The sequence below is a fragment of the Hyperolius riggenbachi genome, chromosome 7, assembly GCF_040937935.1.
Source record: "Hyperolius riggenbachi isolate aHypRig1 chromosome 7, aHypRig1.pri, whole genome shotgun sequence".
NCBI classification, from domain to species: domain Eukaryota; kingdom Metazoa; phylum Chordata; class Amphibia; order Anura; family Hyperoliidae; genus Hyperolius; species Hyperolius riggenbachi.
Genome location: NC_090652.1, coordinates 7,149,604 through 7,167,905, shown reverse-complemented (window position 1 = coordinate 7,167,905; position 18,302 = coordinate 7,149,604). Strand labels below are relative to the sequence as shown.

At 47.1% G+C, this 18,302-nt stretch overlaps 1 protein-coding gene across 1 annotated transcript in view; it reads left to right on the top strand.

The window, feature by feature from the left end:
* DRG2 (developmentally regulated GTP binding protein 2) overlaps positions 1 to 15,997 on the top strand; it is a 47,502-nt gene extending 31,505 nt beyond the window's left edge. The window contains exons 10-13 of the mRNA XM_068243535.1: positions 9,437 to 9,525; positions 9,966 to 10,024; positions 15,514 to 15,567; positions 15,656 to 15,997. Of these exons, the coding sequence (XP_068099636.1) occupies positions 9,437 to 9,525; positions 9,966 to 10,024; positions 15,514 to 15,567; positions 15,656 to 15,742 (289 nt within the window). The 3' untranslated portion in view covers positions 15,743 to 15,997. The remainder of the gene's footprint in view (positions 1 to 9,436; positions 9,526 to 9,965; positions 10,025 to 15,513; positions 15,568 to 15,655) is intronic.
* Positions 15,998 to 18,302: the final 2,305 nt, after the last annotated feature.

Genomic DNA, 18,302 nt, shown 5'->3' with positions numbered 1-18,302 from the left:
AGGAGAGGCCGCAGAGCTCAGAGTCATCGGACTCGGAGGCCGGCGGCAACAGTGCAGTTTCTAGGCTAAAATGCACCCAGGGCGAGGGTGTAAAAATTGCGCCCCCCCCCCCCCGGTATAGGTAACCAGCTATAGGTCCCCCCAGAGTATAGGTGGCCAGGCATGGGTGAGCCAGTAAAGTTGCCCCCAGTATAGGTTAGCCAGGTAGTTGCCTCCAGTATAGGTAGCCAGTATAGTTGCCCCCAGTATGTTAGATAGGCAGGCACCCCCCCCCCCCCGGTATAAGTTAGATAAGTAGGTGCCCCCAGTACAGGTTAGCTAGGTAGGTGCCTCCAATATAGGTAGCCAGTATAGTTGCCCCCAGCATAGGTTAGATAGGTAGGTACCCCCAGTATAGGTAGCCAGTATAGTTGCCACCTGTATAGGCTAGCTAGGTAGGTAGGTGCCCCCAATACAGGTTAGATAAGTGCCCCCAGTATAGGTTAGATAGGTAGCTTCCCCCAAGTATAGGTTAGATTAGGTCGCTGCCCTTTAGTATAGGTTAGATTAGGTAGGTGCCCCCAGTACAGGTTAGATTAGGTAGGTGCCCCCAGTATAGATTAGATAGGTAGCTGCCCCCAGCATAGGTTAGACAGGTAGCTGCCCCCCAGCATAGGTTAGATAGGTAGCTGCCCCCCAGCATAGGTTAGATAGGTAGCTGCCCCCCAGTACAGGTTAGATTAGGTAGGTGCCCCCCAGTATAGGATAGATAGGTAGCTGCCCCCAGTACAGGTTAGATTAGGTAGGTGCCCCCCAGTATAGGATAGATAGGTAGCTGCCCCCAGTATAGGATAGATAGGTAGCTGCCCCCAGTATAGGTTAGATAGGTAGCTGCCCCCCAGTATAGGTTAGATAGGTAGCTGCCCCCCAGTACAGGTTAGATTAGGTAGGTGCCCCCCAGTATAGGATAGATAGGTAGCTGCCCCCAGTACAGGTTAGATTAGGTAGGTGCCCCCCAGTATAGGATAGATAGGTAGCTGCCCCCAGTATAGGTTAGATAGGTAGCTGCCCCCCAGTGTAGGTTAGATAGGTAGCTGCCCCCCAGTGTAGGTTAGATAGGTAGCTGCCCCCCAGTGTAGGATAGATAGGTAGCTGCCCCCCAGTATAGGTTAGATAGGTAGCTGCCCCCCAGTATAGGTTAGATAGGTAGCTGCCCCCCAGTATAGGTTAGATAGGTAGCTGCCCCCCAGTATAGGTTAGATAGGTAGCTGCCCCCTAGTAAAGGTTAGATAGGTAGCTGGCCCCCAGTATAGGTTAGATTAGGTAGGTGCCCCCCAGTATAGGATAGATAGGTAGCTGCCCCTAGTACAGGTTAGATTAGGTAGGTGCCCCCCAGTATAGGATAGATAGGTAGCTGCCCCCAAAACAGGTTAGATTAGGTAGGTGCCCCCCAGTATAGGATAGATAGGTAGCTGCCCCCCAGTATAGGTTAGATAGGTAGCTGCCCCCCAGTATAGGATAGATAGGTAGCTGGCCCCCAGTATAGGTTAGATTAGGTAGGTGCCCCCCAGTATAGGATAGATAGGTAGCTGCCCCCCCAGTATAGGTTAGATAGGTAGCTGCCCCCCAGTATAGGATAGATAGGTAGGTGCCCCCCAGTATAGGATAGATAGGTAGCTGCCCCAGTACAGGTTAGATTAGATAGGTGCCCCCCAGTATAGGATAGATAGGTAGCTGCCCCCAAAACAGGTTAGATTAGGTAGGAGCCCCCCAGTATAGGATAGATAGGTAGCTGCCCCCAAAACAGGTTAGATTAGGTAGGTGCCCCCCAGTATAGGATAGATAGGTAGCTTGCCCAGGTAGGTGCCCCCTCATAATGGCGGAGGGGGGAGCCGGAGCCGCGGTGAGGGCAGCCCGACCTCTCCCTCCCTCTCCCCGGGCCGCCCTCCATGCTCCCCCCTCGGACTTTAGGCAGCAGAGTTAGCGCGCAGGGAAGCGCTGCTGTACACAGTCACAGCCTGTTACTCACCTCCCTGGATCCGATCGCCGCTCCCGCCCTGCTGGTCTCCTCTCTGCCTAGCCGGCTGATACACACGCGGCTGCTTCCTGTGTAAACAGGAAGCAGCCGCGTGTGTAATGTATCAGCGGCTACATTGCAGAGAGGAGACCAGCAGGGCGGGAGCGGCGATCGGATCCAGGGAGGTGAGTAACAGGCTGTGACTGTGTACAGCAGCGCTTCCCTGCGCGCTAACTCTGCTGCCTAAAGTCCGAGGGGGGAGCATGGAGGGCGGCCCGGGGAGAGGGAGGGAGAGGTCGGGCTGCCCTCACCGCGGCTCTGGCTCCCCCCCCTCCGCTCAGTCACAGCCATTCATCTGGTGCCGCCCCTCCACTTCCTGCCGCCTGAGGAACCCGCCTCACCCCGCCTCATGGGCGGGCCGGCCCTGCCCGCGGTCTTGCTTTGTAATCAGGAGCTGAGGAGGAGGGCGGAGATTGTGTCAGAGTGACAGCGGCCAGCTCCAATGCCACAGCCGCAGAGCACTGTGCTGGACGAGTGTGGAGAACGGCAAACACGCTGCTGACAGGGAGTAGTGATCACAGCAGCCGGGCGGGGACTGACCACCAGCCGGGCGCTCCGCCCAGTTAAAAGGCTCTGGGGAGAACACTGAGCAGCTACATAACCTGCCCACAATAAAAAATGTCACCATGTAATAAATGTCAGAATGTAAATTAGTAAAAAAGAGAGGAGCGCTCTGAGATTTCCAGCAATGATAGATCAATTAACACTAGGAAAGGTCTCACCTAGTATTAGTGTGGCCGGTACAGCGTACTCAGCCGCGATTCGCATACGTCCCTCTTAGGCAGCCGGGGACCGGGCTCTCCGTGGCAGCAAGGCAGAGACAGGGCGGAGGCGACGTCACCAGCTCCAGACCTCCTTGCGATGGTAGCGAGGACGTCTGTTCAAACACACGCTGAAAGGCGTGGTGAGCAGCGTCTAATTGTCCGTGAATGGTAAAAATAGAGGCAGGGGAATAGACTGGCCACAGTGTTACAATATGGCACAAAATACATATGGGACTATAAAATAAAGGTTTATTAAAATGACAACGCGTTTCCCGGAGGAACATCCTCCGCTTTCTCAAGTCTTACATTTACAATTGACAAGCACAATCCTTTATACAGCATACATCCTACATGATAGCCAATCAGCTTAGCCTGGGAAATGACCTCAAGGGATCCTAATGATCCTAATAGATCCGAAACTACCTTAGTACCCTTAATAGAAAGGAAAGTCTATTAGTTACTATGCATGCACTAAGATAGTAAGGCAGGTAATCAGTCACCCAGTGCATAGTGGAGGAAATCTAGCAAGGACCAGAAGTAAAACATAAAAGTTCCCACTGCAGTTTGAACTCCCACATTCTCCAAAGTATAACGTGACAATACAGAGCCATCAAAAACCCCTAATAAGGACTCATGGGTTCGAACTAGGACCCAAAGGGACAATTATCAATTTATAACATACATACATACATCAAGGTGCGCATGTACAGTTAACCTATATGAACATACATATGAGTCTGGGGGCCCGGTTCACAAAAGAGCGCCCACCCCCAGCGCGGCCGTCCCCGCGCGAATCCCCGGCGTCCCCGCGCGAATCTCCGCGCCCGCGCGTAACCAGACGCCCCGCGCGAAACAGCCACCGCCCCCGCGCGCAAACGCGAACCCCCGCGCGAAAGCGACAACGATCCCGCACGAAGATCCGCGCCCGCGCGCGAACACGACAACGACCCCGCGCGAAAACGCCCAACCGCGCGCGAACACGAAAACCCGCGCGAAAACGGACGCGCCACAAGCCAGCACCCCCCTGCGAACCAAGCCCTATGTCTCACAGTCCCCACCTAGCGTGGGGACTGCGAGGCAGACATACCATTCTTTGTCACACTCCAATACTATTGCAAAGTGGGTTGTAGGTGGCTCATCTCCTCAAGGCACTTATTCAGACCCCCCGGCTCCAATGTCCCCAATTTCAAGATCCAAAAGGACTCCCGTCTACAAAGCATGCGATATCTCTCATACTTATTGGAATGATGCACTTGTTCTATTATGGTGACCCTCAGAACGTCAAAGTTCCTATTGTGCACTAAATTACAATGGTTAGACACCCCATGTTTTGGCTCCCCCTTGGTAACATTAAATCTGTGTTTATTAAGTCTGGTTTGGAATTTTTGGGTAGTGCGGCCTACATAGGCCAGGTTGCAGGGGCATGTTAGTAAGTATATTACATATGCACTTTGGCAGTCTACGCGACTTTTAATCGGATATTGTATTGAACCATTGGTTTGGAAGGTAACTGCACCATCGTTAATAGTTTTGCAACTGAGACACCGTGTGGACTTACATGAATAACACCCCAACTTCGCCTGATTCTCATTGTGGACTGGATTCCTGTTCATTGGCAATCTACTTGGAATGTAAATTAGGGAGAGGAAAGATTTTACAATGAGCAAACACTGACTAAATCATTTATACATAATTATGGTAAAAAATGAAGCACTTTTTTTACTACATTATTTTCACTGGAGTTCCTCTTTAAGAAGCTTTCCTGCCAGCAGAGCTGGCCGCTTCCGAACTTTACATAATGTTATCTTTTGTTTAATTGTATCAAGTGAGAAATGTAAACCAAGCCTTCTCTCACACTGCCGGGTCCCTTAAACAAAGTCAGACAAGCATAAATGCTACCTGATGCTTTCTGATTAAGTTAGAGGATGAATAAAGCAGTTATAAATAAAATGCAAAGTCAGCTCTCAGAGTAAAATAAGTGTACTTTAGAAACTTCAAATATCTAAATGAATAATAATACTTATGCACAAAAGCAAATATGCTAACCGTACGGCATATAAAAAGTTGAAAGTGGACCAATCAATTTAAATGTGGGTGGGACTTGAATTGGTCCATGTTCAAGCTGTGCTGGAATTTGCATGTCTGCTCTCATTGGTGGATGTCCACATAAAAGCCTCTTCCTGCGTGATCACTTGGTCTGTGATAGGGATCAGATTACACAGCTGCATTGTTGGGGCCTGTGTGATAATTGTCAGTTACATTGCATTGTACCTCTGTTAACGTGTGCTATTCCTGCGGTGGCGAATCGCGGTGTTCCCCCAGTCTTGTGTGATACTCCCTTTATTGTGCTGTGTGGGCATCACCATAGCTGCGGTTGCTATTGGTAACACTCCTTCCCATCTTCCTGCCTGCTCGTGCCTTTGCTGCGGTGGTGATTGGCAGATGGTCCTTCTAGTCCTGCCGTGCGGATGTTACCATAGCAGCAGTTGCTAGTGGTAACGCTCCTTCCCATCTTGCCTCCTGGATGTATCTTTGCTGGGGTGGCAATTGGCAGACGCTCCTCCTAGTCCTGCTGTGTGGACATTACCATAGCAGCGGTTGCTATTGGTAACGCTCCTTCCCATCTTCCTGCCTGATCGTGCCTTTGCTGCGGTGGCGATTGACAGATGGTCCTTCTAGTCCTGCCGTGCGGATGTTACCATAGCAGCAGTTGCTAGTGGTAACGCTCCTTCCCATCTTGCCTCCTGGATGTATCTTTGCTGGGGTGGCAATTGGCAGACGCTCCTCCTAGTCCTGCTGTGTGGACATTACCATAGCAGCGGTTGCTATTGGTAACGCTCCTTCCCATCTTCCTGCCTGATCGTGCCTTTGCTGCGGTGGCGATTGACAGATGATCCTTCTAGTCCAGTGGTTGCTATTGGTCGTGTTCCTTCCTGTCTAGTCCTGCTTGTATTTGTGGGGACGTTTGCCATCGCTATGGTAGTGATTGCATTGGTAAACATTCCTTTCTGTCTGTTTTGTTTAATGTGGCGGTTATCAGCGCTGCGGTCGCTCTGAGCAATCGCCCCTTCCTGTATCTTGTCTGACCACTCCTGCTGTGATCTGATCTGGCTATTATCATTCTTCATTGTATTTATAAAGAGCCAACATATTACACAGCGCTGGACAATGAATAGGGATACATACAATGTAAACAAGGTTGCCATATTTATTTCCTTTTAAACCATACTAGTTTCCTGGCAGTCCTCGGCTGCAGTAGTGTCTGAATCACACCAGAAACAAGGATTCAACTTATCTTGTCAGATCTGACAATAAAGTCAGAAACACCTGATCTGCTGCATGCTTGTTCAGGGTCTATGAGGATATGTGGGCTGCCATATTTATTTCCTTTTAAACAATGCACATTACCTGGCTGTCCTGCTGATCCTCTGCCTCGAATATATTTAACCATAGACCCTGAACAAGCATACAGCAGATCAGGTGCTCTGACTGAAGTGTGACTGAATTTGCTGCAGGCTTGTTTCTGGTGTGATTCAGACACTACTTTAGACAAATAGATCAGCAGGCTTGCCATGCAACTGGTATTGTTTAACAGGAAATAAATATGGCAGCCTTCATATCCCTCTCACTTCAGGTATGAGGGCTGGTGCACACCAAGAGCGGTTCTGAGTGTTTTTTTTAAACGCTTGCGGGCTGAAAACCGCTTGGCTGATGTTTGTCAATGGGCTGGTGCACACCAGAGCGGTTCGTTTTTTTCCACGTACATAAACTCGGGGGCTGCAGCATTTTTTAGATTTCGGAGGCGTTTCTGCCTCAATGTAAAGTATAGGAAGGTGGAAAACAGCGATGAAAAACTCCAGATCAGAGCGATTCTCCAGGCGTTTTTGTTACAGAAGCTGTTCAGTAACGGCTTTTACTGTAACAATATTTGTAATCTGCTACAGAAAAACGCTCCAGAAAACACTAGGCATGCTTAGAAAACCTCTCTAAACATGCCTAGAATCGCTCTGAAAAACCTCTTCAAAGACCGCTAGCGTTTGCGGATCCACTAGCGTTTTTTTGATGTGCACTGGCCCTGAGTCAGATCATCTTGCCGCCTGCACGGCCCCATGTAGTGCCTGTATCCGGGTGAGGGTGATTCGTCTCCTGAAGGGAGAAATGAGGTAATCAGTGGGGTGATATATTTGTTATATTTCCCCACATTGCCTATCAGAGGGAGAGCAGCCTCTCGGCTTCTCCCTGCACCCATCGAACCCTCGCTAGGACCATACGCACGCCTTTGCATTGGACAGTTCTGAGCTGCATAGAATTTGCATTACATTTTTATGCAGACCGAAATTGTCAGGAACCAGCCCCACAGCAAGCTTGCAGAGACCGTTCCTGACGGTGGTTTCCACCAAAATCGAGAGGAGGAGCAGCGTTATCAAAGCTAACACAAGGGTGTCACCATTCAGCCACACCAGTAGCAGTCACCCGGGACGATACTTGCTACACTCTACAAGTATTTCATACACTGCTGTCCAGCTGCTCGCACTCAGACTGGCCGCTTACGTATGTTGGGTTAGCCACGGGCTTTAGGCCAAAGTACGAGAACACCACACACACAGTACAATCTCACATGGTAGCAATGAACAGTCCGAACACTCAATCGGGCACTGAACTTGTTATACAATTACACTGCAGTCTCTCACTAGGAGATGTACAGCTGTGCTTAGTACTCAGAAGACTAACTTATTAAATAAAGATTTAATATTCCAAAAAAAAGGGGGAACAGCACAGAAGGAAATATATACAGAGATATTTACAAATAACAAAGTAAAAATTACAAAGACACACAAGACAATTTGCTTATCAAAATAAAAAGGTGATAAAACAGAAACTTTGTCGTGGAAGGACGCGTGTTCTGATTCGATCAGGGACTTCTCTAGCTCAAGAGCTACCTTCAGGCAAATACCCTTACTAGTTTGAGAGCGGATTTCTTATAGGAGGGAATATACCTTGGGGGCTACCCTTACTCCTTATCCAAGATTCATCTCATTTCCTCACATTCTACAAAAAAGGGGGACATCATGGTTGTTACATCCAGACTCCACTCTTTCATGCAAAGATCAGCGCTTCCTGCAGGCCCTGTGAGACAGTAGTCAGTCTCGGTGTGTACTGGAACAATAGGGTAGCTATTCAGGCTGAAAGGACAACTGAAGTGAGAGGTATGTGGAAGCTGCCATATTTCTTTCCTTTTAAGCAATACCAGTTACCTGGCTGCCCCGTTGATCCTCTGCCTCTAATTCTTTTAGCCATAGACCCGGAACAAGCATGCTGCAGATCAGATGTTTCTGACATGATTGTCAAATCAAGATTAGCTGCATGCTTGTTTCTGGTGTGATTCAGACACTACTGCAGCCAAATAGATCAGCAGGGCTGCCAGGCAACTGGTATTGTTTAAAAGGAAAGAAATATGGTAGCGTCTATACTCCTCACTACAGTTGTCCTTTAACTGTCATTGTAGGTAGACTTCGTTTATTTCTGACTGCATACAGACAGTCCCACATTCAGCAGTCTATTCATGACAATGGCTGACTAATTAATCCTTTCCATTCGGAGTTCTTTCCTAAAAGGAGTCGTTTCTGCTCGGAGTTTTTTTTTTTACAGAAATGCGCTCTCCCTCTTACTCACTCTCCCATTTTAACATGGAACATAACATAGTAACATGGTATATCTTATTTTAAAGAACACATTATAACGTTTAATTTGATACCTTATTTGGACAGTTTGGCATTTTCTATTGGCTGGTAGGAGAGAAGAAAGCCAAGGTATGGTAAATTTTACAGCAATTTCCTGGGTGTAATCCTGGCCTGCGTGAGCAAGTTTCGCAATAATAGGTGGTTTTATGCCTGCCACCCGGGGTCTTACTGTCCCTACACACGATGCAATCTTTGGTATTTCGATTGGGAATTAGAGCAATGAAATGCTGGCTACTATTTAGACGCTCCTCCATGTCCATTGCATACGATGCCATTAATCCTCTATGCAACTTTACAAGCAATCTGCAAGGAATCTGCAAAAAGGAATCTGCAAATAATCTGCAAGTAAAATGCAAGGAAATTTCAATGCATCTGTCACTTCCTGGTAGCGCTGATCGCGCACTTCCGGTTTGGGGTAGGGTGGTACCACCTGTGTGGGCATGTACTCTTACATGCCCACTATACAAGGGGACAGAGATCGGACTTTGCCTCCCGCAGATGTGCCTGCAAACCGCCGCTGAAATGATGTCCTGCATAGCAGGACATAAGAGTGCAACGGGAAATTCGCGATGTCCCGTTATGCAGGGCATACGAGTGGAAAGGGTTTTAGGAGCTTCTTTACTGCAGTTTTACAAAGGAAATAGAATGTAAATCTACACTGCTCGCTTACCATGGCATTTTTACAAACACAGCAGACAGACAAGATGGAGGCTACATCAGATACCGCTCAAAGTGGCCACCATGTTCTGAATATTACCGTACATACCCACATCGCCCCACATATCTTTACAGAAATGATTTCACAGCTTCCTGACCATTTGTAGTCGCTATGCAGTCGGCTCTCGTCTAACCGTTTCTTTCTTTTTCTCTTTTAGCTGCGGAATGAAGCTAAATCTGGACTATTTGGTAGAAATGCTGTGGGAATATCTGGCCCTCACCTGTATCTATACTAAGAAGCGCGGACGTAAGTTTTATTTACACTTATAACTATTGTCCCCCAGTCCTATCTAACTGTACAAGCCTCAGACCTACATGTGTAGCCATTGTCCCCTGTCCCCCATTCCTAGCTTACTATACAAGCCTCCTGCCTACATGTGTAGCCATTGTCCCTGTCCCCCATTCCTAGCTTATTATACAAGCCTCCTGCCTACATGTGTAGCCATTGTCCCCTGTCCCCCATTCCTAGCTTACTATACAAGCCTTTACAGCCTGGCAGAAGTTCAGGCTCTTACATTTCAATACCCAGCTTATACACAGGCTAACAGAAAAGTCCTATCCCAAGAGACGACTATAGATCTGCATCTCACAGGGAGATCCGATGAGAGAGACTATTGTTAAGTCTGTGACCTGCTGAAGTAAGATTGTAAATGTGACATAATGTATTTCTGTGGCTTCTGTCCACAGAGAGGCCGGACTTCGGTGACGCCATCATCCTCAGGAAGGGGGCCTCCGTGGAACACGTGGTAAGTCATCGATGTCTGTACCTTACAGTGTAACTGCAATTCAGTGATATTATATATCCTTGACTAATGCAGAAGCAGGACGGGGGTGGCAGCGGTCAATGGGGACGTGTTCCCCCCCCCCTCCCCCTGCACTTGGGTCCCCCAGCACCTGGGTCCCCCATCCCTGCTACCCCCTCCAGCTACATGCCGCAAAAATGTAAAGTATAGCAGCAAAGAGTGCGGAGCTTACCTCCTCCTCCTACTTCCTCCACTCGCTGCGTCACTGCCTGCAATGTCGCCCTCTATACTTCGGAGGGCGGCATTGCAGGCAGTGAAGTGGCAAGCGGAGGAAGTAGGAGGAGGAGGTAAGCTCTCCACTCGCTGCTGCTATACATTACATTTTTACGGCATGTAGCTGGAGGGGGTCACGGGGGACCCAGGTGAGGGAGGGGGCGTCCCAGCTGACCGCTGCCACCCCCGTCCTGCCTGCTATACCCCTCCAGCATGGCGGCCCCCTCTCTCCCCACAGGCTGTGACATAGAAATGGATCTGTTTCTGTGTCCAAATCTGCCTGTGTAGAGGGGGATCCGTTTCCCTATTGCCTGCCCCTCCCCCTGCGTGTATCAGGATCCAGATCCTTTGCTGGAAAATGCAGCAGATCCGGACCTTCCGGGACGGTTTTAAAAACGGGTCCCCGCAAACGCAGAATGATACGTTTTTTGCTCGGGTGAAGACAGCTGCTATTTTTAACATTGCTATCCGTGGCTCCGGTTTTGATCAGGTTTTAAAAACAGAGCCACGGATGCGTTACCGGACCTAGTGAACCTGCACTTAGGCCTCGTTCACATCACAGAACGCAGGAGCGTTCCGTTCAGAACACAACGCACAGGAACGCACGTCATGTGCGTCTCTGTGCGTTGCGTGGCTGATCCCATTCACTGAAAGTGAATGGGACAGCCACGCGTTTTTACAAAATCTGCGTGCAGCATGCGTTCCCGGACCGCACAGGTCCGGAACGCATGCAGTGTGAACATCAGACATTGCACTCTATGCACTGTCTAATGTCGTGCGTGTCGGCCACCTGCACGCGTTTCCAAAACGCGACTGGAAACGCGTGCAGTGTGAACGGGGCAGGTGAAACGAACAGGCACTAGGACAGTTGTGCCGACACGTTTGTAGTAACAGTCAGTCTTCCCGGGGAAGGGAGGTGCAACTTCTTCTGCTTGCTGCCTCATATGTTTGTTTTTTTAATTTGCATAGTTACCGTTGCTGCACAGTCTGCGCGGTCCACGCAGACATACAGTGCGTCCCTGGATTGGTGTCCGCAGATACGTAAACTACACGCAGCTGTTTGCATAGTTTATGTTCCTGCGTGCGGCCGCACAATCTGCCACTTTAGTATTTGCTGTAAGATTGTTGCTTTATACAGTGATGACATTTTCCTCAGAGCCTTACAGAATATATATACTGAATGTATACAGTGGTTAGCACTCTCGCCTTGCAGCGCTGGTCCCCCGTTCTAGTCCCAGCCAGTGCACTATCTACAAGGAAGTTTGTATGTTCTCCCCGTGTCTGTGTGGGTTTTCTCCGGGCACTCTGGTTTCCTCCCACATCCCCAAAACATACAGATAAGTTAATTGGCTTCCCCCTAAATTGGCCCTAGACTACAAAACATACGCTATATGATAGATACATACATACATACATACATACATACATACATACATACATACATACATACATACATACATACATACATACATACATATCACTATAGTAGGATTAGAGTGTGAGCTCCTCGGAGGACAGTCAGGGACATGACTATGTACTCTGTAAAGTGCTGCAAAAGATGTCAGTGCTATATAAACACATAATAATAATATGGTAGGACATTAGACTATGACTATGGTAGGATTAGATTGTGAGCTCCTCTGAGGACAGTCAGTGACATGACTATGTACTCTGTAATGTGCTGCAGAAGATGTCAGTGCTATATAAATACATAATAATAATATGGTAGGACATTAGACTATGACTATGGTAGGATTAGATTGTGAGCTCCTCTGAGGACAGTCAGTGACATGACTATGTACTCTGTAATGTGCTGCAGAAGATGTCAGTGCTATATAAATACATAATAATAATATGGTAGGACATTACACTATGACTATGGTAGGATTAGATTGTGGGCTCCTCTGAGGACAGTCAGTGACATGACTCTGTACTCTGTAATGTGCTGCAGGAGATGTCAGTGCTATATAAATACATAATAATAATATGGTAGGACATTGCACTATGACTATGGTAGGATTAGAGTGTATGCTCCTCTGAGGACAGTCAGTGACATGACTATGTACTCTGTAATGTGCTGCAGGAGATGTCAGTGCTATATAAATACATAATAATAATATGGTAGGACATTGCACTATGACTATGGTAGGATTAGAGTGTGAGCTCCTCTGAGGACAGTCAGTGACATGGCTATGTACTCTGTAATGTGCTGCAGGAGATGTCAGTGCTATATAAATACATAATAATAATATGGTAGGACATTACACTATGACTATGGTAGGATTAGATTGTGAGCTCCTCTGAGGACAGTCAGTGACATGACTATGTACTCTGTAATGTGCTGCAGGAGATGTCAGTGCTATATAAATACATAATAATAATATGGTAGGACATTAGACTATGACTATGGTAGGATTAGAGTGTGAGCTCCTCTGAGGACAGTCAGTGACATGACTATGTACTCTGTAATGTGCTGCAGAAGATGTCAGTGCTATATAAATACATAATAATAATATGGTAGGACATTAGACTATGACTATGGTAGGATTAGAGTGTGAGCTCCTCTGAGGACTGTCAGTGACATGACTATGTACTCTGTAATGTGCTGCAGGAGATGTCAGTGCTATATAAATACATAATAATAATATGGTAGGACATTAGACTATGACTATGGTAGGATTAGAGTGTGAGCTCCTCTGAGGACAGTCAGTGACATGACTATGTACTCTGTAATGTGCTGCAGGAGATGTCAGTGCTATATAAATACATAATAATAATATGGTAGGACATTAGGCTATGACTATGGTAGGGATTAGATTGTGAGCTCCTCTGAGGACAGTCAGTGACATGACTATGTACTATGTAAAGTGCTGCAGAAGATGTCAGTGCTATATAAATACATAATAATAATATGGTAGGACATTAGGCTATGACTATGGTAGGGATTAGATTGTGAGCTCCTCTGAGGACAGTCAGTGACATGACTATGTACTCTGTAATGTGCTGCAGGAGATGTCAGTGCTATATAAATACATAATAATAATATGGTAGGACATTAGACTATGGCTATGGTAGGATTAGAGTGTGAGCTCCTCTGAGGGCAGTCAGTGACATGACTATGTACTATGTAAAGTGCTGCAGAAGATGTCAGTGCTATATAAATACATAATAATAATATGGTAGGACATTAGACTATGACTATGGTAGGGATTAGATTGTGAGCTCCTCTGAGGACAGTCAGTGACATGACTATGTACTATGTAAAGTGCTGCAGAAGATGTCAGTGCTATATAAATACATAATAATAATATGGTAGGACATTAGGCTATGACTATGGTAGGGATTAGATTGTGAGCTCCTCTGAGGACAGTCAGTGACATGACTATGTACTCTGTAATGTGCTGCAGGAGATGTCAGTGCTATATAAATACATAATAATAATATGGTAGGACATTAGACTATGGCTATGGTAGGATTAGAGTGTGAGCTCCTCTGAGGGCAGTCAGTGACATGACTATGTACTATGTAATGTGCTGCAGGAGATGTCAGTGCTATATAAATACATAATAATATGGTAGGACATTAGACTATGGCTATGGTAGGATTAGAGTGTGAGCTCCTCTGAGGACAGTCAGTGACATGACTATGTACTATGTAATGCGCTGCAGAAGATGTCAGTGCTATATAAATACATAATAATAATATGGTAGGACATTAGGCTATGACTATGGTAGGGATTAGATTGTGAGCTCCTCTGAGGACAGTCAGTGACATGACTATGTAATCTGTACAGCGCTGCAGAAGATATTGGCACTATATAAATTAATAATAAACTGAACATTTCCTGTCACTAACTGACCTTTGAGATGCTGATGCTGTAATGCCTTCATAGCTACGTACCCACAGCAAAGTCTAAGGACAGTTTTGTGGAGAATCCAATTAACGTATTAGCCTGTTATGTGGGGGAAAACTGGGGTGCCTGGAGGAAGCCCACATAAACACTAAGCAGGGGCATAACTAGAGGGGATCAGCCTCTGAAATTGCAGAGGGGCCCAGAGGGGGGGGGGGCAACTACTAACCTTCCCTTCCTCCCATACAGGGGTCTGTACTCCAGATCAGGTGTGTTTGTGGCTACACTTGTTATTGGTGTGAAGATCATGATTGCCACCCTTGTTGTATGACCCTTGTGAGATGGGCCCCCAGGCTGTGAGGGGCACCAGGGGGAGGGCTGTGAGATGGGCCCCTAGGCTGGGAGGGTTCCAAGGGGAGGGGTGAGACCATTGGCGGCCCTATCCAAGTTTTGCTGGGGGCCCCCATAAACTGTAGTTTTGCCCCTGCAAGAGAACATACAAGCTCTATGCAGATCTTCAGTCACTATCTGGGAAACCCATAATGTGAAAGCTATTATCACATCATTCTATATACCAGTTCTACTTCAACAGTGTTGTGACATCTTGGAAAAAAGAAAAATCATAACTGATGAATATAAAGCAATGTGTCTGCCACCCGGCATGCAGCTGTCATTGAGCTGTTATTGTCTTATTCTCTTTGTATATGTAGAAAGGACCCAATCAGTAAAAAATGCGGGCTGGAGCTTTTCAATGCAAAAATATCAAAACTTTATTGACACAGACATAAAAGGAGTAAAAATTCTCTGTTAGAGGTTCCTTGTGGATATATCCAGTACAAAATATACAGTGCAGACATCGGCACTCCCACTCTTGCAGCTTGTCAGAATAGTCGTTTGTCAGCCACTGGGATGGTGTTATCTACATCTGGTTGGCTCAGATGTCTTTGCTTCCTTGGTGTCCCTAATGTACATTGTCCACAGTATTGGCAGACAGTGCTCTCTGCAACTTGGCCTGATGAAGGGCCTTTTGTGCCCAAAACGAGCGTGTCGTTGCCCTTTTCAAAATTTGTACTAAATCTACGATTAAGCTGATGTCTGCACTGTATATTTTGTACTGGATATATCCACAAGGAACCTCTAACAGAGAATTTTTACTCCTTTTATGTCTGTGTCAATAAAGTTTTGATATTTTTGCATTGAAAAGCTCCAGCCCGCATTTTTTACTGATTGGGTCCTTTCTACATATACAAAGTGTTAATAGGGGAAAGTGGATCACCCCAAAAAAGGATCATAAGGTTTTATCTTTTTCCCTTTGTGTAAAAAGACGCTACTCCCAACTATATATGAAAATTGTCTTATTCTCTGACAGTGTCACCGGATTCACCGGACCCTGGCCAGCCAGTTCAAATACGCCTTGGTTTGGGTAAGTTCCGCTAGCGCCGCAGTCCAGCCGGTCAGCGTTTTTACGTTCCCGTTTAATTCCAGCTGTTTTGCGTTTTTTTTCTGCACAGGGGACCAGCACCAAGTACAGCCCGCAGCGGGTCGGCCTCACACACAACATGGAGCACGAGGACGTCATCCAGATCGTCAAGAAATAAAACGCCAGCCGTGGAAACCCGTCTGAGATTCCCGTTATGCCTCAGACCTCTCTGAAACCTATACTTACCCGCTCCAGCCTCCGCTTCTGGATACAAGATGGCTGGCCATAACGACCCCGCAATGACTGAAGACACCAGCTCACGACTCTTCACTGGGCGTCCTGATCATGTGACTGTTATCCTAGAAACAACCGTGCAATCCGAGTCAGAATGATTGGATTATTCAAATAAATAAAGATATCTGCACTTTGCTAACCATGTTGTACACGTGTCATCTTCATGAAATATTGTCTGTCGGTTTTCACAACTTTGTAACCGCCAGCGACGTACGCGTATAGGTGCCACAAGCAGTCTGCAAGTGCCACTGCTTGTAAAATATAGCAACGCTTTGCCGTTTTTCTTCTGCCTACTGTTTCCTGTTCACTTGGATAAGAAAAGTAGAACATATTCGAGTTTAGTTTTTGCCTTCAGAAAGGGCTAACATAACATTCGCTTAACTCAAAAAAATTGGCACCGATCAGCTAAAGTCAGCTTTTTCCATTTTTCCTCGCCATTTTCCATTGTTTGCTGCCTATCACAGCTCTTTTCACTGGCCTGATTACATGTCAACAGATAATAAAGGATTTATCAGCCTTGGGCGATGAGAAAAAGTAAATGTAGTGGAGAGCAAAGCTCGTATACACTAAAGCTGGCCATACACTGGCCTGATTTACCGCCATTTCGACAGCAGATTCGATCACTGGGATTGAATCTGCTGCCAATCGTTCGCGCTACACGACGAATTTCGATTCATTTCGTCCGATCGCGCCGTGCGGAAAATTACCGTCGATCGCCCACGGGTAAAGAGCGCATCGCTAGCGGCGTTCGAGTGCCCGACGACTGACGCAATAGAGCCCGCATACATTACCTGCTCCGCCGGCGCGACTGCCCCCGCTCTTCTCCGCTCTGGTCTCCAGCATGCTTCACTTATTCCTGCCCGGCAGGAAGTTTAAACAGTAGAGGGCGCTCTACTGTTTAAACTTCCTGCCGGGCAGGAAGAAGTGAAGCATGCTGGAGCCGGAGACCAGAGCGGAGAAGAAGAGCGGAGACCCGGGAGTCGCGCCGGCGGAGCAGGTAATGTATGCGGCGGGGGGGAGCGGCGGCAGCAGCACCACCACCACAACAGATTGTGAACGGTTTCAGGCTGAAATCGGTTCACAATCTGTTTGCAGTAAAGGTAGCCATACGATCCCTCTCTGATCAGATTCGATCAGATAGGGATCTGTCTGTTGGTCGAATCTGATGGCAAATCGACCAGTGTATGGCCACCTTTACTCTAATGTTCTTCCAAAATAATCTTTTTTGATAGTTTCAGGCAGCTTTTCTTTCTACTGAAACACTCTTGGTCTCTCTGCTGATTTGGTTCTGCTCTGTGGAGAGGGGAGGGAAAAGTACCGGCAGCAGGACTCTGGCGGCGCCTGTGTATGGTGTGTAGTAGCGAGTGAGCATGGTTTTCCATTATTGCTAACAAGCTTTTGACTGGTGTTGGGGAATTCCTGCGCAATCCTGGAGAAAAAAAAAATACCTGGAATGATTAGTTCAGGTGAACTAAGCTACAAATGTGCACAGTTCTGCAGAAGCCAGGCGATGATGTCTCCAGAGGGACAAGGGGAGTGGTCTTGGAAGAAAAAAAAATCTGAGAGCCCACAATAGTGTTTGTCAATTCAATCCAATATAGACAACAAGTATTTGAGATTATACTCACAAAATTTGGTTACCACTGACAACCACCAAGATGGCAGGTGGGGAGACTAGACCTGACCCCACTCGAGTTAAGATTGTCACTCTCCGTAGAAATGAAAGTGGAAATTACCCCTCCATTTGGGGTGGACTTATATACAGCGTAAGTAAACAGAGGCGCCAATTTCAGGATAAAATAATTAAAATATGGAGGAAGTGGTGGCCTTACCTGCCCGTAAGTAGACACCACAGTTTGTATGCACTGAAAAAGATTCTCTCTTCATATTACTCCACAGATTTATGCAACGCGTTTCACAAGCGTGTCCCGCTTCCTCTGGCAACAATAGGAGCTTTCTGTGTGGTCAAACAAAGTACTGTAAGCCAAAAGGGGGTGGTCTGTTCAGGGTAGACGAGGCAGGGGAGGGTGAAGGCATAGTTAGGGTAGAAGTGGGTGTGGGAGGGATTCTGAACCAGGTAAAGTGAACCAGAAAGTTTCAGCCAACAGTCGCACATTGGAGTTCTGTGAGAACAGGCAGCAGTATAGAGAGATTGTAGAGCCCATTACAAGGACTGTCTAACACTCAAAATATTCACCAATTCCAAACCAAGCCTGGAATAAGAGGAATGCAGGTTAGACAGGAATTTTATACCCCCAGTAGTGGCCAGAGAGCCCCCGCATCTCCCCCATGCAGAGTGTGCAGCAGAGAGATGAAGTGACTCACCTCTCCGGGATCCACACGCAGCCCATCTCCTTCCTCCTCCCTGTCTTTTGTGGTGCATCACATGATCACAGATGCCGCTGGCACCATAGAGATGGGAGGCCTAGGAGGAAGATGGGCTG